General features: G+C 44.7%; 1 protein-coding gene across 1 annotated transcript; it reads left to right on the forward strand.

Moving 5' to 3' along the window:
- The first annotated feature begins 1,263 nt into the window (after positions 1 to 1,263).
- On the forward strand, positions 1,264 to 25,023 carry fmn2a (formin 2a). The gene is made up of 18 exons (XM_063007873.1): positions 1,264 to 3,103; positions 4,001 to 4,167; positions 6,011 to 6,109; positions 8,006 to 8,720; positions 8,754 to 9,153; positions 9,340 to 9,487; positions 11,748 to 11,835; positions 15,914 to 15,975; positions 17,422 to 17,507; positions 17,654 to 17,783; positions 19,224 to 19,370; positions 19,543 to 19,602; positions 20,066 to 20,186; positions 21,742 to 21,834; positions 21,987 to 22,038; positions 23,319 to 23,468; positions 23,847 to 23,928; positions 24,198 to 25,023. The coding sequence occupies exons 1-18, from the start codon at positions 1,264 to 1,266 to the stop codon at positions 24,222 to 24,224; spliced, it is 4,467 nt and encodes a 1,488-aa protein (XP_062863943.1). The 3' UTR covers positions 24,225 to 25,023.
- The last annotated feature ends 2,546 nt before the right edge of the window (positions 25,024 to 27,569 follow it).

Genomic DNA, 27,569 nt, shown 5'->3' on the forward strand with positions numbered 1-27,569 from the left:
ATAAACATTGGCAAGGCTCCAAAAGGCGTGCAGTTCAATTCCTTATGAGTGAGAATCCACTGCTGGTAGTGTAAAGAATGTATGTTTCAGTGAGCAACATAACACCTAAACTCAAAACACCTCAACCAAAATTATTGTCCACATACTGTCGGCAGTGGGGTGTTTTTGGGTGTTACAGCATTTATTCAGTCATACATCAGTTCATGAGAACATGTGACGCTGTACACACACAAAAAAACCCACAAATACCCACCACGGTCACCAACCATACAATCCTTCTCATCCTTTGTCCTTTACTGTTTGATGAAAACTGGTTTTGGCATGACTCTCCACCTATAAACAGGCACACGTGTACCCACCCCACAGCTTCAAAGAGAACGTTCTCACGGCCCCGTCTTCTTATTCCTGGAGAGTTTCTGTTGTTTTTTCTTCAAATGGAGAAGAACGGTCGGTTCGGACACTCAGGACCTGACTGACTAACTTGGTGTCATCTTTCCTCAGTGGGGTGAACTGAAAGAAACAAGTTCAGGTCAGTGTAAATTCGTAATGACGGCCTCGGTATATGAGAGGGGAAGCAATTCTATAAAAGGTTTTTGTTGCATCCAGTCATACCATGAGTGATGGATTATTATTATTATTATTATTATTATTATTATTATTATTATATAACTGTTGTATTATTGTAATAGTATTATTAATATTATTGCAACAATAATATTATATTGTTATTATTTTAACATTCTATTAAGATTTTATTATATTTATATATTATTATTATATTTAGATTTATTTTGATTTTTTATTATTATATTTAGTGTTGCTGAATGTAATGTGAGTCATTATTATTATTATTATTATCAGATTATTATTTAGATTTTTATATTATTATATTTATATATTTTTATTATATTTAGATATTTAGATTTCTTTAGATTTGTATTATTATATTTATATATTATTGTTATATTTAGATATTTAGATTTATTTAGAACTTTTTTATTATATTTAGATGTTTTTATTAGATTTAGATATTTAGATCTATTTAGATGTTTTTTATTATATTTAGATATTATTATTATATTTAGATATTGAGATCTATTTAGATTCATTTAGAGGGTGGGTGCACCATACAGGGTACAAGGACCTGGATTCAAAAGTCACCTCTAATCTGTTTTGAGCAGTTTGGTATGCCATTTCCATGCTTACACAGGTTCTATATTATCATCACAATTCTCTATAACTACTGTGTTTGTGTTATGCAGAATGCAGACCATCCAGACCGTAGAGACCCAGTTCCCCATGTTGCGGGAGATCGTCCACCCGTCTCCCTTCATCCAGCTGGACAGAGAGAGGAGAAAGAGCAGCATCACCAGCCTCCTCAGAAAACAACAACAGCGCAAACAACTATCTGTAGACTCGGCTCAGAAGCCGCAGAAGGGTCCGGCCGAACACCCTCGACTGACCCGGTCATCCAGCAGCCCGGGATGCGAGGCCGTGAACCTAGTGGTCGCTCGTGCAGAAGAGACAAAGCCCGAGAGAGAGGGAATGAAAGAAGCAAAGCTATCACCGTGCATGTCTTCGGTTGTGGCGACACAGCTTGCATCACCGCAACAGCTGCGCCCGGCGACAATTACGGCGAGGGAGGGATTAGCAGAGAAAGCAGGGGGTGAGCGAGGCAGGGAGGGAAAGATAGAACAGCAGCAAAGCCAGACCGAGCCAGAGAGTCATGGCTTAATCGCAGAGAAGGTTCACCTGCAGAGCAACATGGGTAACCAGGAGGCCAAGCGTCTCTTGGATGGGCTCGGCTCCGATCGGAAAGATCCTGGGAGCAACAGGAAGGTTAAGAAGTCCAAGACGACCACCAAGAGCTCCAAAACTTCCATCTTGGGGCTGATCCAGAAGGTGGCTTCCAAAGATCATGAAGAATTGGATGGTGGGATAAGGATTAGTGGAGATGCCAGCGAGGAAGTGGAGGGTCCTACTCCAGGCAGTGAACCAGACAGAAGTTCATCAGCAAGTCAGCAATCACTTGCAGATGCAAATGATGTAGATGGGATAAGTGATGGATCTGGTTCTGAGATCTGCAGCTTCCACTCAGCTTCTGAGGTTCAGGATATGCTAACAGACATTCAAAGGACCATCGGACTAGAGCAAGAGAACAACAGGCTCGAGGAACAGAGATGGACGACAGAGGAGGTAAGGAAACCAGAATGGCAAGCTGAGATCTGCCAAAATCCAGAGGCTCAAGTTTGTCAACAGAAAGGTGGTCCTAAGGGTCTTCCAAGTACAGCTGACACTGATGGCTGCGTCAATGAAGACAACATGGCAACTCACACCAAAGCACCAAGTAGCCAAGATGCTTTGAAGAGCTCCTGTAGCATTCAAGATTCTTCAGGAACCGTTAGCCAAACATCTAGTAGCTTCAGCATTGAAGACACCTCAGCAGCTAGCACGTCATTTGAGAGTGCAGAGGAACACCTTCATGACGGTTCCTCTTTTTCAACTCCGACTGAAGAGTGTCCACAGGGCATCGGTATCCTGAGCCACCATCTGAACGGTGGCTCAATCAAGAGGCCCACAGATCTTAAGCTTGATTCTGGACCGAGAGTTAGGCAGGTGGCCTTCATGCCACAGAAGAGCGTGAGCAGCTTGGATCTCAGTACAGAACACGGTGAGGAAGACTGCCGACTCGAAGACCCAGCGCTATGCAGTTCTTCTCAGAGAAAGAGGACGAGCAAGGGCACGGTGCTTACCCAGTCGCTCTCCGAAGGCACGCTGGACCAAAGCTCTAAACCTCGCAGAACTTCCATCTCTGGAGTTAAACTCTACCCGATCATCCAGCCATCCTACGTGAAGACCACTACGAGGCAGCTGTCCTCTCCTCTCCACTCGCCCTGCTCAACCGGTCGCAGACTGAGCCAACAGATCTGCTCAGATCAGGGGGCCATCAGAGCTGAGCAGTGGAGGACCAGCAGGCAGCGCTCCTGTAGCATCGCTGTTCCGGTGGGTCTTCACGAAAATTGGTGTGGGCACGCCGAGCTTGGAGAAAGAGACTTTTCAACTCCCGAAGCCATCCAGAACCTGATCCAGGATGTGTTCTTAGGTGAGACTTTCATGCTTTCATGATAGCATCAAACCAACCAAGTCCTGCTTAGATTAGTGACTATTGTTACAGCTATAATTCCACCTCTTTTTCATAAGGGACGTCCAACAAACTCATGGTCAGATGGTTTAGAAGTTTAGCTGCATCTAAGCCAAGCACCCAGTTAGCGACCTGGACGTTTCTTTATATTAATTTATATCATGCTGTTTAGACGCTCGGCTTTGTGCCCGATAATCTGGCATTCTGGCCACGCCCGGACTCTTATAATCCGTGTGGATTATCGCTGGTGCTTTCTATAAATAAAGCACCACAACAAGCTCCCACTGGCTTCATCCACCCTCCCATTTTCAACCCTCAGAGCTGCACTGGGGCCTCACAGTGAGAAGGTCCTGTGTTCGATCCCCAGGCGGGTCTGGAGTTTGCATGTTCTCCCCGTGTCTGCATGGGTTTCCTCTGGGAGCTCCGGTTTCCTCCCACAGTCCAAAAACATGCAGTCAGGTTAATTGGAGACACTGAATTGCCCTATAGGTGAATGTGTGTGTGTATGTGTGTGTGTCTGCCCTGTGATGGACTGGCGCCCCGTCCTGGGTGTTACTGTGTGCCTTGCGCCCATTGAAAAGCTGGGATAGGCTCCAGAACCCAGGGTTAAGGGCCTTTCTCAAGGGCCCAACAGTGGCTGCAAAGCAGAGACTGGATTGATAGCCCACAGCTTTACCGACTCGGCTACCACTGTCTTATAAATATGAAGAATATTACATTATACTGTTAGCAGTGGGTGTGGCTAAAACACTCGATTATTGGTATAAATTCCATCCAGATGTGCCCTTTATAATAGATTCTCTTGTCTTCCACATCTGTGTTGTTGCCGTTGACCAATCCCGGTTGCGTCTCTCTCAGGTCGGGCTCTGTTAGAAAGATGCGCCGGTGTTTGTGACCATGAAGACTCAGATGAAGCTGAGAGGTTCTGCTCCAGACTTCTGGCTCTCGGGATCCTCCAGCCTTTCAGTCACTGTCCACAAAATGCAACCACAGGAAGTGATGTCATCACCAAGCCAAGTTTTCATGTAAGATTTTTATCATTTTTTAATTCATTAGTTATTATAAAGAGGGTCTGATGTTCCTCCTTTTGGGGCATAATGCGCCCCTTTCTGGGGTTTAATGCTCTCTTTTTTGGGGTCTGACGTCCTCTTTTTTTCCCCTTTTTGGGGTCTGATGTCCTTCTTTTTGGGTTATAATGCTCTCCTTTTTGGGGTCTGTCTTTCTCCTTTTTAAGGTCTGATGTCCTTCTTTTTGGGGTCTGTTGTCCTCCTTTTTGGAGTCTGATGCCCTCCTTTTTGGGGTCTGTCCCCCCTCTTTTTGGAGTCTGATGCCCTCCTTTTTGGGGTCTGATGTCCTCCTTTCTGGGGTCTGATTTCCATTTTTGGGGTCTGATGCCCTCATTTTTTTGGGGTCTGACGTCTTCCTTTTTGGGGTCTGATGCGCTCTGATTTCCCGAGTGGAGGAGCTTTTTAAAGCCTGTACATACCAAACACAAAAATAATTAGCATTAATAAACACAGCGGCTCCTATGAGCTATTTTTATTTTTATTAGCATGACGCATTTCTTCTGGGTCAGCCCGGCTAAACTGAGTGTGTGTGTGTGAGTGTGTGTGTGTGTGTGTGCGTGTGTGAGAGTGTGTGTGTGTGTGTGAGTGTGTGTGTGTGTGTGAGTGTGTGTGTGTGTGTGAGTGTGTGTGTGTGTGCGCACACGCTAGCGATGCTTTCTTAGCCTTGTGATAATGAAGAAATCAGAAGGACGGCAGGCGTCTGGCTAAAATTAACGCTGCGTTCTCACTCGTGTAACAGCTAATTAAACACCTAGCTTACAGCGGAGGAGCTTCAGCTGTTCTACTGTCTGTAGTAACAGTGTTTAAAGCTTTACATTTATTATTATTTACTGGTTTAAAGCTTCACATTTATACTGGTTTAAAGCTTCACATTTATTATTATTTACTGGTTTAAAGCTTCACATTTATTAGTATTTACTGGTTTAAAGCTTCACATTTATTAGTATTTACTGGTTCTGACTGTTGGAAATGTGCTGGAATGATCCAGAGAAAATAATGTAGCAGAATTATTACGTTTCTAAATAAAAGGGCGATTTCTTTCCATAATGTTTGCTTACGTCTTGCTGACGTCACAATATTTTATACATTTGTTGCTATGACGATGTAAATGTACAGGTTTTGAAATGCGGTGTGTGTGAGCTGTGAAAATACCTGATCATATTATTTTGGAAATATTTGGGGGGTTTTCTTTACTGTATGAATGAATGTGCACCAGCAGAGGTCACTCTTATCTGCTCATAGAAACATCCTGGGGTTTTCAACATACATCGATCAGCCATAACATTAAAACCACCTCCTTGTTTCTACACTCACTGTCCATTTTATCAGCTCCACTTACCATATAGAAGCACTTTGTTGTTCTACAATTACTGACTGTAGTCCATATGTTTCTCTACATGCTTTGTTAGCCCCCTTTCATGCTTTTCTTCAATGGTCAGGACCCCCACAGGACCACCACAGAGCAGGTATTATTTAGGTGGTGGATCATTCTCAGCACTGCAGTGACACTGACATGGTGGTGGTGTGTTAGTGTGTGTTGTGCTGGTATGAGTGGAGTTTTTAAACACCTCACTGTCACTGCAGGACTGAGAATCGTCCACCAACCAAAAATATCCAGCCAACAGCGTCCTGTGACCACTGATGAAGGTCTAGAAGATGAGCGACTCAAACAGCAGCAATAGATGAGTGATCGTCTCTGACTTTACATCTACAAGGTGGACCGACTAGGTAGGAGTGGGGTCCAGATCCTAAGGTTGAATTAAGATGATTCTTCTTCTATCTTTTTTTGTTTGATCTCCAGAAGGATCAGTGGTACACATGGGCTCCATTAGGTCGGCCTGAGGCCTGGACAACAGGACCATTACAGACCCCGTGGCCCCCGGCTTCCAGTACAGACCTGGTATGTGTGTTTATACAGGAATTAAACTGATAACCAATAAAAGTAATTTGTGGAAGATTTTTAAAGCTCTCTCAGAAGATAGAGTCACTCAGAGGAATCATTAATATGGCTTTTCTGGGGCAGTCTTTTCCAGGATGACCATGCCCCCTCATCTGCAGGTCATGATTGGGCACTAAACTGTTTAGTGAGAGTTACAATTATGATAATTAGCAGCTCTGGTTCTTCACAGTTGCCAGATTTTAACCCTGAAGAACGTCTAAGATAGACTTTGAGACAATGTATATTGTAAAAAGCGCTATATAAATAAAGTTGACTTGACTTGACTTTGGATCGTTAGGTCAAACAGCGCTCTCCACCACCACCATCATCATCATCAACATCAACATCATCAAAACATCAACCAAGGAAAGCTCTTTTGATGGAATGGTGTTCCAGTTCTCCACTACAGTTCCAACAACTTGTGGAACCAATGCCCAGGAACACTGAGACTGTTCTAACGTTCCGAGACAGCTTACGTCTCAAGACATTTTATGCTCTGGACCTCCACCACCTCTCTCCCAGGATTTGGACCTCCACCTTCACCACCTCCAGAAAAAGGAAAAGTAATCACCCCCATTTTAATTGGATTTTATTTGGTGAACCAGTTTCTGGAAGCTTCAGGATGTCAAGCTCCGCCATCATCTTAAAGTCTCTACAGGAACACTCTTTCCAAACCAAAGGACATCAGAGGAGCTGAGAAAACTGTTTTACATAGCTGAGTCTGTAAAGGGTTAGAAAGTTTTGTCTGAGGCTCCGTGACTCCACCAAACCACAGTGAGAGCCCTTACATCCAAGTGAAGGAAACCTGGAGCCGTGCTTAGTGAAGGAGAAGATTCAAGAACATCCAAGAAAAACCCAGCACTAACCAAGACAAACAGTGATCATCTGACTTGAGAAATCTACATGTGCGTTTATTCTTCATCCCTGAGTCCTGCGCTGGCTTAGCACGGCCCACGCGACACCCATCAGATCTCTGAAACGATCTCACTATCGGGTCTGTAAGTGATCAGACCTCAGATATGCGACGTTTTCCCAGCACCCCTCACACGAGGCCTTTTTGATGTTGTTTGAGGTCGTATAACGGCGAAGCTCTGGCTCAGTCGCCTGATTTCCCCGGAATCCGCGGCTCGCCTTCCAGGAGCCTTTGGAGACGCAACTGCTGGCGTCTAGACTCTTCGTGACCCACTGGCCTGTGTGTGTGTGTGTTGGTTTGTGTGTGTGTGTTGGTTTGTGCGTAGTTGTACAACTTTACCCCATTATTCGGGAAGTGAGGGTCGTCCTCCCACCCATAAACACCCCACCTCACCCCAGCGAGACCGGCTTTAATGGTCTGTGGTGAGCCACACGCCTGCCCGCTCTGTGTTGCTGGAAAAGCTTTACATTCCTACACACATGCTCTGTTAGCATCGTTCCGCTAAGAGACGACAATACAGCGTCATCTGAACGCCTAAGTCTAATACCAACCGAATAAAACAAAATGTATAAATGAAATTCTATTTCAAAAATACATTTTATTAACGGTAAATAATAAAATTAAATAATATGCTGTTTACATTTACCTTTTCGTCATTTAGCAGATTATAGATATGATTCCTCAGTAAACATTTTCTTCCTCTGTTTTCATTTGCTTTGTAGATAAAATTTAAATAAAATTATTTGTAGATAAAATTACATTTTAATTATTTGTAGATATAATTTACATTAAATTCTTTGTAGATCAAATTTAAATGTAATTATTTGTAAATAAAATTTAAATAAAATTATTTGTAGATAAAATTGATAAGCATAAAATAACTGATAAGCATTGAGTACCTTTAGCTCACATGCTAACAGCTGTCATATGTTCATTTTCCACAGATTGACTCTGAGGGACGCGCTCGATCCATCCAGAAGCTGCAGAGAACCATCGCGGAGTCACATCAGGAGATCTATCAGCTGGAGAAAAACCTCGGGCCCTCGATCGTCTCAGAGAAAATACCGACTGAAAACGTTCCTGACAGATCAGCTCTCGATCCTGGACGTTTATCTTCTAAGAGAAATGAACTGACGCCGCTATACGAAGCTCGATCGGTCCAGACGTCTCCTGCTGAGGAGGCCTTTAGGTTCCCGGTGCCTTTATCTGACCAATCACAGCCTCTTAAATTCACTGATCGTGCCACCTCACCTATAGCGCCGCCCGATATCCCACAGGGTGCTACACCTCCTCCAGCGTCAGAACCCTCACCACCAGTACCACAAACACCATCTTCACACACCCTTCCTTGCTCCACACCTCTTCCTTGCTCTGGACCTCCACCACCACCACCCCTTTCAGGCTTTGAACCTCCACCCCCACCACCTCTACCAAACTCTGGACCTCCACCACCTCATCCAGGCTTCAGGCATCCACCGCCGCCACCACCTCTTCCAGATTCTGGACCTCCAGCATCACCTTTTCCAGGCTCTGGACCTCCACCCCCACCACCTCTACCAGGCTCTGGACTTCCACCGCCACCACCTCTTCCAGGTTCTGCACCTCCACCTGCACCACCTCTACCAGGTTCTGGACCTCCACCCCCACCACCTCTTCCAGGCTCTGGTCCTTCAACTCAACAACCTTTTTCAGGCTCTGGACCTCCACCTCCACCACCTCTACCAGGTTCTGGACCTCCACCACCACCACCTCTTCCAGGTTCTGGACCTCCACCGCCACCACCCCTTCCAGGATCTGGACCTCCACCTCCGCCACCCCTTCCAGGATCTGGACCTCCACCTCCGCCACCCCTTCCAGGCTCTGGACCTCCACCTCCACCACCTCTACCAGGCTCTGGACTTCCACCACCACCACCTCTTCCAGGCTCTGGACCTCCACCTCCACCCCCAGGACCTGGAAGTCTTCTGCCACCTCCTATTGGTTTGATGTCAGTGAGCCCAGGCCTGGATTCTGTCCCCACAAAAGCAGTTATTGAGCCTCCACGACCAATGAAGCCTCTGTACTGGACCAGGATACAGCTGCATGTGAAAAAGTAATCATGAACGTACTTAAGCCAATCCACATAAGTTCACAATGTCTAACATGCTCATGGTCTAATGTCCACATACTTTTGGGTGTATAGTGATTTAATAGTATTGTGGTTGTGTCTATTCTTGTATAATCATCTATAGAAAGATCAGAGTATAGATGGACTTGTTTTATTTCTGCTTGGTCACAGAGAACCAAACACACACCTGATCTGGGAGTCTGTGGAGGAGCCTCAAGTGGACTTTGACGAATTTGTTAAGCTGTTTTCCAAAAGTGTGGTGGAAGAGAAGAAGAAGAGGCCAATCTCAGATACCATCAGCAAATCCAAGTCCAAACAGGTCAAAACCACCTCCTTGTTTCTACACTCACTGTCCATTTTATCAGCTCCACTTACCATATAGAAGCTGTTCTTCAATGGTCAGGACCCCCACAGGACCCCCACAGAGCAGGTATTATTTAGGTGGTGGATGATTCTCAGCACTGCAGTGACACTGACATGGTGGTGGTGTGTTAGTGTGTGTTGTGCTGGTATGAGTGGATCAGACACAGCAGCGCTGCTGAAGTTTTTAAACACCTCACTGTCACTGCTGGATTGAGAATAGTCCACCAACCAAAAATATCCAGCCAACAGCGCCCCATGGGCAGCGTCCTGTGACCACTGATGAAGGTCTAGAAGATGACCGACTCAAACAGCAGCAATAGATGAGCGATCGTCTCTGACTTTACATCTACAAGGTGGACCAACTAGGTAGGAGTGTCTAATAGAGTGGACAGTGAGTGGACACGGTATTTAAAAACTCATACCAGCACAACACACACTAACACACCACCACCATGTCAGTGTCACTGCAGTGCTGAGAATCATCCACCACCTAAATAATACCTGCTCTGTGGGGGTCCTGACCATTGAAGAACAGCATGAAAGGGGGCTAACAAAGCATGTAGAGAAACAAATGGACTACAGTCAGTAATTGTAGAATTACAAAGTGCTTCTGTATGGTAAGTGGAGCTGATAAAATGGACAGTGAGTGTAAAAATGTTATGCCTGATCAGTGTATATTTTTAGCGTAGAATAAGATAAACAGGTAAATCTAGATGTAAAAAATTATCGGACCTATGATTGAGCCTTGGGGGACACCGTGAGAAAAATTCTGCACATATGCTCATATGCTTTGAATAAAATCTATACTATAGTTGGCGGTGATGGGTTAGCATAACTTTCAGCACAACTACTAGTTGGGGTTCACCCAAAGTTTGTTGCCGTTTTGGCTCGTACTCGTACAGTTTATCTACTGTAGATAATGTTGAGGTCAGAAATTTAGAATCATGACCATATCCAAGAACAAATGGCTGTTAAGTTTAAAACGGCACTGATGTACAGTATAATGCGTGATTAAAGCTAGCGTACATGCTAAAAGAATGATACTACGCAATCCAGTTCCAGGTCCCGGTCGCAGTGGTTTCCAGTGGCAACGTTACATTATTTTTATTTTTTATTATTATTTTTTCATAAACCGTGCAACTTCGGAACTACAGCGGTTTACCGTTGTGGTATCGACGCGATCGTTCCTTCACTACTACCCTTCCATCCTGATCATTGGCACAATGGGTCCACAATGGGAGCACTAGTCCATTACTGGAGCGATAATATTAAAAAGTGGTTTTATTTAAAGACGTTCCTCGGTATAAATGGGAAAATGAGTCGGAGGAATGCCTGAGATCGGGAACTCACATCCATTATTGGTAAAAAAAAAAACCAAACCCTTTGTGGGTGTTTTGACTCCAGTGTAATCTATTCATTCATTCACTCTCTGTGGTTCTGTGTTAAGGATCCCCAGAGCTCCGACCACAGGCCAACCCAGAGACTCCAGCCAGCCTGGTGTGGTTTTGTGGTCATGCTGCGCTCCACTCCCAGTGTTTGTGTACTGAATCAGACTACTGTGGAAATGTGTCTGCTCTCGCCCGGTTATTCGAACCCTGGAATTCGGTGTGGTCCAAGAACTCGGGCGGTTCGATCTCAGCTGATGTTACGGCTCTCCTGCCACCGTAAACCTGACTGCCGAATCACGCTGTAGGATAGAGCCATACACAACATGAACTAAAGTATGTGGCCGCCTCTACAAATGATATGAAGGTCCCGTCTGTTCCACTACGACAGCGCCTCGTAAAGGCATGGTTGGACAAGTTTGCTCTAGAGGAACTTCAGTGGTCGGCACAGATCCTTGACCTCAACCACAATAAACACTGCTGGGATGAATTGGAGCGACCTAATGGGCACAAATGACTTAACAGGCACAAATTCCCATGGCCGGATACAGCCCAAAATTATGTGTGAAGCCCTCCCATTCAAGCAAAAGTCAATACCTGTGATTTTAGAATAGGATGGTCAGGACATACTTTTGGCCATGTAGTGTATTTTACACAACACTATTTGTGTCAATACTGATTTGCACGTTGTGTTCATACCTTAGATTCTGGCTGTCACAGAGAACCGCACCGCGTATGGACAAAGCAGTAAAGAAATGATTCGAAGCGCGGGTGTTTGTGATTCGGGTCCCGATGGACTGTTTTGATCAAATCTCTTTCTTGCCGTCTCAGGTGGTGAAGGTGCTGAGTAATAAACGCTCTCAGGCTGTCGGGATTCTCATGTCCAGCCTGCACTTAGACATGAAGGACATCCAGCACGGTGAGAATCAGAATTATTATTTATTACTGTTATCAGGTTTTATTGATCGTCATGCTAACATGAGTGGACTGTGATTGGGTTAAAAAAAAAATGACAACAAACATCAAGAAAACTGCAAAAATACCCCAACAAAACCCACAGACAGACATAAAATAATACAGGAAACACACTACCCCCCCCCGTGCTGAATCTCAGCTCTGCTAACAGCCAGTTGGACACTTAAACGGACAATGATTGGCATGTGAAAAGAAGCGGTCTGTAGTAAGATAGACCAGGGGTGTCAAACTCAATTTCACTGAGGACCACATCAGCATTTTGGTTGCCCTCAAAAGGCTGCTGGTAACGCACCTGCTGCAATTGCAGTCTGCTTTTAATTCTTGGACAGTCTGTTTTTTTTATCGTACATCTACAGGGGTTGGACAAAATAACTGAAACACCTGTCATTTTAGTGTGGGAGGTTTCATGGCTAAATTGGACCAGTCTGGTGGCCAATCTTCATTAATTGCACATTGCACCAGTAAGAGCAGAGTGTGAAGGTTCAATTAGCAGGGTAAGAGCACAGTTTTGCTCAAAATATTGCAATGCACACAACATTATGGGTGACATACCAGAGTTCAAAAGAGGATAAATTGTTGGTGCACGTCTTGCTGGCGCATCTGTGACCAAGACAGCAAGTCTTTGTGATGTATCAAGAGCCACGGTATCCAGGGTAATGTCAGCATACCACCAAGAAGGACAAACCACATCCAACAGGATTAACTGTGGACGCAAGAGGAAGCTGTCTGAAAGGGATGTTCGGGTGCTAACCCGGATTGTATCCAAAAAACATAAAACCATGGCTGCCCAAATCACGGCAGAATTAAATGTGCACCTCGACTCTCCTGTTTCCACCAGAACTGTCCGTCGGGAGCTCCACAGGGTCAATATACACGGCCGGGCTGCTATAGCCAAACCTTTGGTCACTCGTGCCAATGCCAAACGTCGGTTTCAATGGTGCAAGGAGCGCAAATCTTGGGCTGTGGACAATGTGAAACATGTATTGTTCTCTGATGAGTCCACCTTTACTGTTTTCCCCACATCCGAGAGAGTTACGGTGTGGAGAAGCCCCAAAGAAGCGTACCACCCAGACTGTTGCATGCCCAGAGTGAAGCATGGGGGTGGATCAGTGATGGTTTGGGCTGCCATATCATGGCATTCCCTTGGCCCAATACTTGTGCTAGATGGGCGCGTCACTGCCAAGGACTACCGAACCATTCTGGAGGACCATGTGCATCCAATGGCGGTGCCGTGTATCAGGATGACAATGCACCAATACACACAGCAAGACTGGTGAAAGATTGGTTTGATGAACATGAAAGTGAAGTTGAACATCTCCCATGGCCTGCACAGTCACCAGATCTAAATATTATTGAGCCACTTTGGGGTGTTTTGGAGAAGCGAGTCAGGAAACGTTTTCCTCCACCAGCATCACGTAGTGACCTGGCCACTATCCTGCAACAAGAATGGCTTAAAATCCCTCTGACCACTGTGCAGGACTTGTATATGTCATTTCCAAGACGAATTGACGCTGTATTGGCCGCAAAAGGAGGCCCTACACCATACTAATAAATTATTGTGGTCTAAAAGCAGGTGTTTCAGTTATTTTGTCCAACCCCTGTATATCGTACTTCTTTACCACAGACACGGCCTCATAACACTAAAGACATCGTGTTTCTTCTGTTCTCTTCTTGGACATTTTGGGATTATTATTTGTAGATATTTCTCAGCTCCACTTGTTGGAAACCTGCCTTAGTTAAATGCTGATGTGGAAACTCTGCCATCTAGGGGCGGGATGTGAGTCACAAAATCGACGTGCATTGTGTAAGATGAAGTTTATGTATAATTTTACAGTGTATTTTTAGACACTTGTACACCTTTTAAACTATCACGGGCTACATAAAATGAATAAAAATAAAATAAATAAATAAACAAACACCAAAGAAAACTACAAAAAAAAAACTACAATTACACTAAACGGTATAAATAACTCAGAAAATGCTAAAGGACGACGGCATAAGACAAGCACAAACTTGTATTTGCTTTGTAAATGTAAATGTAAATGTAATGCTTTCCAAACTTCCATTAAATTTCCTTCCTTCTTTTCTCTGACATTTTGGGATTATTTGTAGATATTTCTCAGCTCCACTTGTTGGAAACCCATCTCAGTTAAACGCTGATGTGGAAACTCTTCCATCTATGGTGGGATGCAAGTCACAGTCGCTTCATGGGTCACAAAATTGATGTGCATTGTGTGAGATGCAGTTTATGTAGGATTGTACAGTGTATTTTTAGACACTCGTACACCTTTTAAGCATTTGCGGGCCACATAATATGACGTGGCAGGCCACAGAAACCCACAGAAAATGCTACAGGGCGACAGCAAAACTCCAAAACTAATAAATATACCAATAAATATAAGAAATCCCACTGAGGTAAACGTCCCATTAAAAGCTAAAGGACAGCGCGGCTTTTTGCACTGCGCCCAGCTTTTCCAGATCCAGCCCTGGACCCACTGTGAACCCGGTCATGATGAAGTGATGAATAAATATGAACCAATGAAAGTACAGATGGCAGACTGAAGACGTCGCCTGGCTGTGTTTGGGAACATGAGGTTCAGCTGAGGAAATTAGAACTGGGTGTTAGAGAGTCACAACAATGACATCAGACTGGAACTGGACTTTAATGAAAACCAGTTCAGCTCCAGTTCAGCCGACCTGACAAACAAACTGGACCTGGAGAAGAATCCCCCCCCCCCCTTCGGCCCCGGTACAAACCATCCAGTCCGACAGCTGGTTTTGCACCACAATGACTGCACCCAGTAAAAAGTGCCACCAGATGCTGACAGATTTGTCCAAGAAACTGACGCTGCCCGCGTTCAAGCAAGCTTTGCATTGTCATTGGCTTACATTTTATTGCACATCTGTGGCGAGACCTAAATATGGCGCTCCATACGCTCTATATTTAATCTAATGGAACTTAAAGGGAGCTGTTATGAAGGACAGGATAAACCGCCCAAATTTAGGAGTGCAAATCTTGTATAGACGTAACCAAGAAGACCTGAAGCTGTAATTATTATGAATGATTAAAAATAGCAATTATATCCATTAAATAAAATCAAATCTATAACTAAATGCTAACTTCCTCGCTGCTAAGCGTTTGCACGTGTGCAGGCTGATCTGGCATCGTTTTTGTCCCGTATAGATAATTAACGCTAATGGTCGATTCATTAAGCGCTAAGCGAACCGCGGTGCCGCCGCGTCCTCCCGAGAGTCCGGGGGCTTCCTGCTCCAGCTGACCTGTGCTGTGAAAAGAATGCGCATGTTAACGCTAAGGCTAGTTTCTTTCGTCTGAACATGGCACGCTATTTAGCGCGTGTTGCTCTTGGCATCGTGTTAGCGCCGGTTAAGAGTTCCCGAGTCCTGAGTAAACAAACATGCTCGAGGATGAATTACACAACCTACCGACTGTACGGCTACAGAGCAGAGATGTTTTGTAGGAGCCGCGGCCTGGAGCAACGTGGATCAAACCGACCGTAACTGATTCTGGACGGTTTTACATAATAACAATGTTTTTTTTATTATTTTATTTCCCTTTAATAATCCCTGATATTTCGGGGGCTAAAAACCTACGAATAGCCCTGCTAAACTCAGTGGCCACTTTATTAGGAAGACCTGTACTGTAGGAACACTATACAGAAGATATAAATATGGAAAAGTTGTGTTCCGAGCGATTGCGCCCTCCTGGGCGTGGTTCATGGGTCCACATGGTCTGGTGTAAGTGTATCAGAAATGGCTGAACTTACTTTTGTATTCCAATGATGCGTTGCTCAATTACACCTCAGCTTCAGCTCACAGACAGATGACCTCACATTCACCGACTGGGCGCCCCCTAGCAGGCACAATTGGCAGCGCCTGCAGCAGACAAAACTGGCTGCCACCCCCGCCCCACCACACCTTATTTCTGCTGAATTTCTTTTGCATGGTGGAGTCACAAACGTACGGCATTACGTGATTTCTTTCTTCTCTCTTCTCCTCTGCAGCCGTCCTGAACATGGACAGTGGCGTGGTGGATCTTGAGACCCTCCAGGCTCTGTACGAGAACGTAAGACCATGTTGATTATTTACAATTTTTTTTGTTAATTAAAACTGAGTCCCCCCCATCCCAAGCAATATCATTGTAAAAATAATTATAACATTTTAACGATGACTATTGTCGCCATCTATTGGCCATTCTTGGTATTACTGCTTGCATATTCTAACTCGTAGCACCTTTAGCGCCCCCCTTAGGACTTGCTCTTGAAAAAAACGACTGTTTATTGGCCACCCACACTGAAATGACATGAAACGCCCTTGCTACCTCCTGTCCTACAATAGGTGTGACCGACAAGCCTAAACTCAGTAGTTAGGAGAGGCGTCTACATACTTTTGGCTATGAATTATTAGTATTACTGGAAAATCAAAAAGCAGAAATGATTAAGATCCCATGACTCTCATACAAGTGTATGTAAACTTCTGACCTCTACTCTATGTGCTGCCCCTCAGCACCTTCAGCATTTTTGGGACCCCCACTTACCCCCGTCTCTGCCCCCCTCTGTAAGGCGAGAGAGGTTCAGTAATGCTGAGGTTGTTCCTCTGGACTCGGAGAGACTCCGCACTGTCTCTGACTCCTGCAGCCACAACCGCCGAATAACACGAAAACATTTCGGACACGTTCGCCCCCCTCTACACCCCTCTACCCCCCCAACACCCCCGTCCCCCTGCCCCGTCCCGACCGCACTGACAATTCAGTCCTTCCTCTTCCTCTCCCCGCGCCTCCGAGACTAAACCGAGTTTACTCCTCAGTTACTCCTCAGTCACTACTCCAGAATTTACTCCTCATTACTCTCATACTCACTCTGATTCATTCATTCATTCCAGCAATTCATTTATTCGTTAATTTGTTCATTCATTCACTTAATTTATTTATGCATTCATCAGTTCAAACATGCATTCATTCATTCATTCATGTATTCAATCATTTATTCATTCAATCATTCATTTGTTCATTTATTCATTCAATCATTCATTTGTTCATTTATTCATTCAATCATTCATTTGTTCATTTATTTATTCAATCATTCATTTGTTCATTTATTTATTCAATCATTCATTTGTTTAAACATTCATTTATTCAATCATGCATCAATTAATTCATTTATTAAAAAAATCATTCATTCATTTTTTCATTCACGATTTCATGCTTTCATGTACTCATTCATTAATTTATTCATTCAAACATTCATTTGTTCATTTAATCATCCGCACATTCATTTATGATTTAATCATTTATTCATTCATTCGTTTGTTCATATAATAATTCGTACATTCATTAATTAATTCATTTGTTCATTTAATCATTCATACATTAATTGATTAATTCATTCATTCATTTGTTCATTTAATTATTCATACATTAATTCATTTATTCATTCATTTATGCATTCATTTATGCATTTGTTCACTCATTCATTCATGCTTTTCTTTTCTCCTCACTGTGTTGGTTGAACAGAGAGCACAAAAAGACGAGATGGACCAGATCAGGAGAAACGTCCAGTCCAACCAGGACCAGAACAGACCGCTGGATAAACCTGAACAGTGAGATGCACACACACACACATACACCCACACACACACGCTCACACACACACATACACACACACACACGCACACACACACACACACACACACACACACACTCTCTCTCTCTCTCATACACACACACTCTCTCTCTGTGTGTGCAGGTTCCTGCTGCAGCTGGCGGACGTTCCTCAGTTCTCTGAGCGAGTTCTCTGTGTTCTGGTTCGATCCTCCTACAGTGAGAGTTTGATCTCAGTGCAGAAGAAGATCAAACTGCTGCAGAGAGTCTGTACGGTGAGGGGCACCACCCACACCACCCATACAACCACAATACACACACACACCATCATAATACACCCACACCACCCATACAACCACACCAGACTAGCGCCACACACACCACCATAATACAAACACACCAGTACCACACACACTACCATAACACACTCACACCAAACCAGCACCACACACACCACCACAATACACACACACGAGTACCACACACACCACCACAATACACACACACCAGTACCACACACACCACAATACACACACACCAGTACCACACACACCACCACAATACACACACACCACAATACACACACACCAGTACCACACACACCACCACAATACACACACACCAGTACCACACACACCACAATACACACACACCAGTACCACACACACCACCACAATACACACACACCAGTACCACACACACCACCACAATACACACACACCAGTACCACACACACCACAATACACACACACCAGTACCACACACACCACAATACACACACACCAGTACCACACACACCACCACAATACACACACACGAGTACCACACACACCACCACAATACACACACACCAGTACCACACACACCACCACAATACACACACACCAGTACCACACACACCACAATACACACACACCAGTACCACACACACCACAATACACACACACCAGTACCACACACACCACCACAATACACACACACCACAGTACACACACACCAGTACCACACACACCACAATACACACACACCAGTACCACACACACCACAATACACACACACCAGTACCACACACACCACCACAATACACATACACCAGTACCACACACACCACCACAATACACACACACCAGTACCACACACACCACCACAATACACACACACCAGTACCACACACACCACAATACACACACACCAGTACCACACACACCACAATACACACACACCAGTACCACACACACCACCACAATACACACACACCACAGTACACACACACCAGTACCACACACACCACAATACACACACACCAGTACCACACACACCACAATACACACACACCAGTACCACACACACCACCACAATACACACACACCAGTACCACACACACCACCACAATACACACACACCAGTACCACACACCACCACAATACACACACACCAGTACCACATACCACCACAATACACACACACCAGTACCACACACACCACAATATACACACACCATCATACTACACACACACCAGCACCAATGTCAGTGTTACTGCTGTGCTGAGAATGTTCCAGCGTCCATATAATTTCTGGTCAGTAGTTGTTGTGTTTTTGATGGATGGGTTAGAGAAGCATCTCCATCAAGAAGTAAAAACATTTTCCTCTCTCTCTCACACACACTCTCTCTCTCTCTCGCTCTCTCTCTCTCTCTCTCTCTCTCTCTCTCTCAGGCTCTGAGCTCCAGTAAACGTGTGCTGCAGGTTCTCGGCCTGGTTCTCACCTTCGGAAACTACATGAACGGAGGGAACAGGAGTCGAGGACAAGCGGACGGTTTCACCCTCGACATCCTGCCCAAGCTGAAGGACGTCAAGAGCGCTGTGAGTAAGCTGGGCGTGGCCACCCTCGTCACCATGGTCTTCAGTTGTTTTCATGTGGTACACGAGGGGGTGAATCCAGACCCCAGTGTTTGTGTTTTTGTCTCTCGTTTAAACGAAACCATCCTGGCATGGTTGTGATGGTGACGATTGTTCTTCTGTGTGTGGGAACCAGGACAGCTCGCGGAGCCTCCTGTCCTTCATGGTGGCGTACTATCTGCGACACTTTGATGAGGTTGGTTTCCATTCCTGTTTATTTCTCCCAATTTTTCTCCCTCACTTCATCACCCTTCGTTTTTTTCCGCTGACCGTCGTCCGACTCGGAGGAGCCGCGAGTCTAGATGAGCAGCTGTTACAGATGTGCACCGTGAAACGTCAGGCGTTTTCATTCGAGAAAAGATGCAGCTGTGATGCTCCACCATGGATCTCAGGTTCTGTGCGTCAGAGCAGCAGTCCAGACCAGCCAAGACACGTTTGGTAACTCAGCGGTTGAGGTCCCGGACTGACTAGTAATCAGAAGGTCGCTGATTCAAGCCCCATGTCTGCCAGGTTCCCTTGAGCAAGGCCCCTAACCCTAAATTCCTCGGATTGATTCTGTCAATTTTGGCAGCTCATCATGGCCCAACTTCTTCTAACACTTTACTCTGTTGATTTGGTGTGTGTGTGTGTGTGTGTGTTTGTGTGTGTGTGGGGGTCAGGATGCCGGGATGGAGACCTGCTCGTACCCTCTCCCGGAGCCACAGGATCTTTTCCAGGTGTCGCAGATGAAGTTTGAGGATTTTCAGCGCGACCTGTCCAAGTTACGCAAAGATCTAAACGGTAAACAAATCTGAACCAGAATTTGAACTTTCAAGCTTTGATTGACAGCCCAAAGACGACCACTGTTCCACTAGGCTACCACTGCCCTCAAGGCTCTACCCACTAGGCTACCACTGTCCCACTAGGCTACCACTGTCCTCAAGGCTCTACCCACTAGGCTACCACTGTCCCACTAGGCTACCACTGTCCTCAAGGCTCTACCCACTAGGCTACCACTGTCCTCAAGGCTCTACCCACTAGGCTACCACTGTCCCACTAGGCTACCACTGTCCTCAAGGCTCTACCCACTAGGCTACCACTGTCCTCAAGGCTCTACCCACTAGGCTACCACTGTCCCACTAGGCTACCACTGTCCTCAAGGCTCTACCCACTAGGCTACCACTGTCCTCAAGGCTCTACCCACTAGGCTACCACTGTCCCACTAGGCTACCACTGTCCTCAAGGCTCTACCCACTAGGCTACCACTGTCCTCAAGGCTCTACCCACTAGGCTACCACTGTCCCACTAGGCTACCACTGTCCTCAAGGCTCTACCCACTAGGCTACCACTGTCTCCAAAGTTCTACCCACTAGCTCTACCCACTAGACTACTACTGTCCCAAAGCTCTACCCACTAGGCTACCACTGTCCCAAAGCTCGGCCCACTAGACTACCACTGTCTCCAAAGTTCTACCCACTAGCTCTACCCACTAGACTACCACTGTCCCACTAGACTACTACTGTCCCATTAGACTACCACTGTCCCCAAAGCTCTACCCACTAGAATACCACTGTCTCCAAAGCTATACCCACTAGGCTACCCCTGTTCCACTAGGCTACCACTGTCCCACTAGACTACTATTGTTCTCAAAGTTCTACCCATTAGATTACCTCTGTCCCCTAAACTCTACCCACTAGACTACCCCTGTTCCACTAGGCTACCACTGTCCTCAAAGCTCTACCCACTAGACTACCCCTGTTCCACTAGGCTACCACTGTCCGAGGTGCCCGTGTACCTTACATACCTCAGTTAAACACTGTTAATGAGCCAATGATTCGATTATTATTAGCTACAACATACGAGACCCCGAACCGGTTCCAGCTGGTTCTGGACGTTCAGAGAACAGTAAACAAGATCACGTGATCTATGATTTATATGATCAGACACACATTTATAACTTTCAGCCGTATGATTCAGGATTACAGATCGTTTTGGGTCCGTCTCTCCGCGCTCTCGTATAAATCAGACGTCCCGTCGGCCAGGTCCGTCCTGAGAAGCTCGACAGAATCGGTTCGTTTTTTTTCTGCTAAACCGATCATGAACGTTAGCATTATTTCACAAACTCATCACAATTCATGCTGCTGGAAGCTCTCGGCGTCCCCGCGAGACGCCACGGCTTTGTTCAGATGGAGGACCGTACGATTGGGTGAGTTATTGTGCGCTGCTGGCGGGACGAGCTGCAGTAAATGATAAAGCAGATGTTTTTAGCTTTAGGGCTCACTGGGGGGTTTAGGTAGTCGTGATGTTTTGTTTTGTTTATAATTTTATCGATATCATTACCACTGTGTTTCTTCAGCCTGCTCGACCGCCGTGGAAAACGTCTGTGCTGTTTCGTCGGAGGAACATTTGCAGCCCTTTAAAGATAAAATGGAGCAGTTCATCACGCAGGGTGAGTGAAGAGAAATAAAACAGAGAAATAAAACACTGCTTCTGGATTTCTGATAAAAATCATTAAATCCTTTTTGTTTTGTCGTTCATTAGCTTTTACAAACTCAATTATTCTGATGATCCAACAAACCGATTACTTTTTCTTTCTCTCAGCCAGGACAGAGCTGGACGATCAGGAGAAACATCTGGCTGACACAAAGAAAAGGTACAAACCACCAAAAATCTATTAGACTCGACTCATGACTCGTGAACAACAAGAGTCTCTAGCGTCAGCACGTGTTAACATTAGTTACGTGTGACGATTAACTCGTTTTGGCGGCCTTAACCCGCAACACACGCAATGGGTAAATGTTCCAGCCAGCTTCCGGCGTAGTGATAAAGCGTCGCTCCCTACTCCCTACACAGTCTGAAGTTCACTTCATTTGAACATTTTCGTTACCTTTGGATTGGAATCTCACTTAAAATGGTGGAATACCCTACGTAGTGCACTTCACAGGAACAACCGGGGTAAATGGAACGCTCCTACAGAATCGGCGCTAATGGTTGTAAGAGCCGCTTTCTGAACCAATCAGAGCTTCTGATTGTAATTGTTAGTAAGAAATGCTGTTATTTGCATTTATTCAGTTTGCGTCACACAGATGACGCGGTAATGAAACGCTCGATCGGCTTTCTAACGACTTCCTGTTTTACTTCACGACCGGGAAAAGTTTGGAGGTTTTTAATTATAAGCACATTTACAAAATAACAGATTCTATTCCTAATGGGACACACGCTTATAAATGTAATAGCATCTGGAAGAACAGAAGCTCAGGTAAGAAGCGGTTATGATGTTTTTGCTGTGTTTGGGATTTTGGCCGCTGTGCCGTGATTTATCGAGCGCTTTTGTTCTGTAATGAAAACAAAATGTATCAGTTTGAGCTTTTAACTGGAACCTTCTTGTTACAGAAATTACATTCATTTACACAATGAGGAGGAAAGTAAAGACACGAAGTAAAACTGCTAAATACACTCGCTAATCTGTTGTTGTTTTTATCTGCACTTACAGATTATTTCTTTATTTCTACGCTACATTTACAATATATGTTTTGTGTTTATTATATTGACTCATGACTTGACTCAGACTCGTATTTTGTGACCTGTGAACAACTCTGGATCAGTGTGTGACTCCCCACCAAAATACAGGTGTATAAGAAGGGATTGGTGGACTGCACACCCTCCTCAAAAACCAGTGAAGTCTCCAGCAGCTGAAGATTAATTAGCTGCACTTAACTGGGGAGAAAAAGGAAGAAAATACATAAATAAAACAATAAGAAAATGGTGGATGTGAGGGTGCGGGGTTCATTCTGCGTCCACACGTTTCGTCAGGAATAAATGATCTGTGTTATGAAGCTAATTACTCATTAACTCCAGGTCTGTTTCCCTCACCCGCACCACGCTGATCTAATGCATGGATTTATTTATTTATTTATTTATTTTTTGGTGCAGCTTTCTGGAGCTGAGTGGGATTTTCTCGGTGAAGCCTAAAGGAGGAGAGAAAGAAGTTTCCCCGAACACGTTCTTCTCCGTGTGGCAGGAGTTCTCCTCCGATTTTAAAGACGTGTGGAAGAAAGAGAACAAGCGTCTCCTGAAGGAACGGTGAGTGTTCCCGCAGCGGTCGCCACGTCTGCTCCGGGTTCCAGGTCACACTGGTGGGAATCTAAATAAATAAATCAACCTTGAAAAGGTAGTTGCAGCGTAGTGATTAAGGTACTGAACTAGTAATCGAAAGGTTGATCGAGCCTCATTACAGCCACGTTGCTACTGTTGGGCCCTTGAGCAAGGCCCTTAAACTTCAATTACATAGACAATATACTGTCACACTACTGTAAATGCTGAAAATGTAAAACGTAGGCGTGAGCAGCGATATACCCACCTCACCTGCAATCAGGGATCCACCAGCAGCGGAAGACAGATTGACGATGATAAATTCTGCTCAGTGGTTTAAGTGTCTCTAATTTGCTGGTGTGTTTTCAGGCTGAAAGCGGTCGAAGAGACGATCAAACAGACTCGAGAGAAATCGTCCCTCAACATCAAACCTAAGAACGCTTCTGGAATCGTGAGTCACATTATAATATACCCCAAAAATTCTAAATCTAAAACAAATGATCTTATTTTATTCATACAAAGAAATGTGATCTTTGTCTGGGTGGGCAAAAGTTTCCACAGACACACTCCACAATCTTCCCTAAAGCCGGGAGTATTAATGAATTATTAATCCATGGTCTTGAATGAATGAGATCTGATAGCTGTACAGGAAACTAATCACATGTACTCCTCGTCGTTCTGTCACAAATATCACATCCCAGTCTCTCTGTTATTCAACAGAAAGCCAAACTGGGCCAGAAGATCTGAAGATCGGTGCTGGTGAACAGTCCTGTCATCCAACTCTCCAGCTTCTATTCACACTGAGCTTAGGGTGGCCACATTCATAGCCACAAAAAGGAGGACGTTACACCCAAAAGGAGGACGTCATACCAGGAACAGGGGGACATGATACTGCAACACACAGAATGAAACCAGAACCCATATAACAGAGTTTTTGACCAATTTAAGCAAGAATTCTACAACAAATTACTGTTTTACTCACTAATTGTTGTGTCTACTTTTGATATTTAAGTCCGTTCCTCGCTGCCTCCAAAAGTTTACTTTTTGGCATTTTCACAGCGTTCCTGAGCATGAGAGCTGAGTAACTGACTCTATTAGAGGTGTATACAGACCAGAGCGAGCGGGCGAAATTCAACCACCCAATCACAGACTAGCATTTAGAGGGCGGACCTTCTGCGATTGGCCAGTGGTAGCTCTATAAGCAGTCAAATGAGGCTGTTAAACCAATGAAATACAAAGCATTTGTTTTGATGTGTACCCGAGCCAATGACAGATAATATTGATCAAAAATGAAACCAGTTCATTCCAAAAGGAGGATTTTTAAGTGTCCGTCCTAGCGTTGCGTGAATGGAGGACTGGCAGCTGAAAAGCGGGACTGTCCGGCCTAAAACCGGACGGCTGGCCACCCTAACTGAGCTGCTAACAGGATTTAGCAGTTAGCCTGTAACTTGTAACTGTAGCTCTTCTATATAAATAAAGCAGCAAAGACTGTTTATACAATTTCATTTATTAGTTGTAAATAAATCAGTTCTGCTGTTTGCTGTTTATAATGGAAAGACAATCACAATGTTAGCCATACTGCAGTGCTAACGATGCTAATGTTCCTTATGCAGTTTGATAAAGCTTTATATAACGTTTATATACTTTACACACAAAACGTTAAATGAAACATTCAGAGATTTAGAAATAATGAGACCACATCAGGTTCTCTAAAAATACATTATTCATGTACAAATCAGAACGTACTGTTATATGCACGTGTATAAGCTGCTTCATTTGTATTTTATGTGCATTTAATATTGATATTGTGTTTACATTTCTGATTTTCTAGCAAATATGAATAATTAAAAGCATTTCTGTTTGACTAGACAGTTATTTTTAGGTGTTTACATCAACAATATTCACATTTAAGTTACATTTCATCACATTTGTCACGTCCCAACAGATTCAGCCTCAAAGCTGTAAAAAACATAATCGCCCCCTTTCTGATTCGCCATTCTGAGCTGTGGCAGATTTGTTGGACTGAATGATTTCAGATCATTAAATAAAACACAGCTGTGGAAAATCTCACAGAGGAGGATAAGAACCACTGAGCGAGTGTATGAGAGGGCCAGAACACAAAAGGAAGTTATGTCTATTTATCTTCCGCTGCTGGTGGATCTGATTTGCAGTCGAGGTGGGTATATCGCTGCTCACGCCTCCTCCGACCCGCTCGCAGCCTTTAGTAGAACCCTTTTTCACCCATGTGTTCTGCACAGGCACCTCTATCTGCTAATCAGGTTCCTTACACAGCGTTCGAAGACCCCACCCACATAGTCCGGTCATCCCGCCCTAGCAGAACCGTGTCTGCTGCAGGCACTGCCAATTATGCCCGCCCAGCCGACCGGTGGCAACACCGAGGAGTTCAGAACGTCGGCGCAATGACTGCAACTTTGATTACGACCACTTGCAATACCAGGTGATCATTTTAGTGTTTCGTGACGAGCTGTGTGTCTTTCTTGAATCCCATTACTGCTTGTGTTTTTTTTATATTATGATGTCACAAACACTGACCTTAGCTGTGCCTGGAGAAATTTTGCTAGCCGGCCACTCGTGGGTAGATTCAGTCTGGAAATAACGGCTCTCGCTGTGGTTCGGGGGAGGCATGGGGCCTTAAAATAGCTTGTTCCTGTAGAATACTTGACTGACAGTAAGGTGAAGGATGAATGAGGTTGATTTATCATGTTTTGGCTAAATTGTTCTTTAAATCAAAAGAAATTTGATGTAAAATGACATTTTGTTTAATCGTTTGACAATAAATATGTAATAACAGAGGCAATATTAAAGGGGGCACATACTTTTTCACAACCCTGTACAATAAAATACAATTAAAACATCTATAGATGCCTGTTTTATTCCACCAGACTAACATGAAACCAGTTTGGCAGGGTCATCGGCTGTCCACTCTTGGCAATGAGGGTCATAAAGGTCCCACCACAGTCTTTGAATATAACCAATATGCATACAGTATATACAGGTAGCCGGGCCCCAAAACCAGTCCAAGCCCCGTCCACCTCTCTTCTACTGTCCAGTCTTATTACGGAGCCTGGAAGGCATCCAGTCGTGTCTAAGTTAAGGTTATATATATAATACTGATCAACCACATCAAGGTGCCAAGTAATGGTACACAGGAGGAGTCTGATCCCATCATTTCTGGCTTCATAGCTAGAGAGTCCATCAAGGTTTGGCAAAATCCAGACCTCAATGTAAATATCTCGCAGGGTTCATTTATTTACCCCACCAGACCCCCACCGGGATGCAACTTGGAAGCACGTGGGTCCCACCAAGACTTCCAGAAGTCCAGGGTGTCTCTGGAAATAATGGAATTCCATGTGCTGACCACGTTCCATTGACCGGGAACATAATCCCAAGCAAATGACCACGTCCTGCTTGAACTTCTGCACGTTGCCTCAGTCTGAGGAGTTACTGGCATCTTCAAGAGACTTGGTATTCCGTACCGTATTTGGTGTCCAAGTTTACGTCTCCCAGTCTTTGCAGACGAATAGAATTAAACGCTAGCAGCACTTGCTTCCCAGTTTGAAGGAGATGCTCATGTATCAAAGGGCTCCAGGACTAATTGAAGACCTCAAGCCACTCTAGACAATGTTTAGAGTTTAGATTTTTGGACAGTTGGTGTTCCTTAGGATCCCCTTGGGTGTCCGGCTGCGCATGACCCTTGGAATCCTTCCCACGTCTTCACTGTGCCTTCTTTTACAAATACTTTACCAATGCAGGAGGCAGCAAGGCAGCACTTCTGACGGCTGCCTAGCTTAGAAACAGGCAGTGGTAGCTCAGGGGTTAACCTACTGGACTAGTAATGATAAACGTTGCCGTTTTAAGCCTCAAGTTGCCACTGTTGGACCCCTGAGCAAGACTGGACCAAAGTGTCTGCTAAATGCCGCTTATGTAAATGTAGAAGTTTGTCATATGTGTAGATTGTAAAGGACACGGTGGTGCCAACACCAAACCCATTCCCTGTTTGATGGTATTTACCATTGGGCGGATTCCTGACCTATCGGTTCATATCTCGTCTGCCCACTGACTTTCCAAGAG

The sequence above is a fragment of the Trichomycterus rosablanca genome, chromosome 13 (genome assembly GCF_030014385.1).
Source record: "Trichomycterus rosablanca isolate fTriRos1 chromosome 13, fTriRos1.hap1, whole genome shotgun sequence".
Lineage (NCBI taxonomy): Eukaryota > Metazoa > Chordata > Actinopteri > Siluriformes > Trichomycteridae > Trichomycterus > Trichomycterus rosablanca.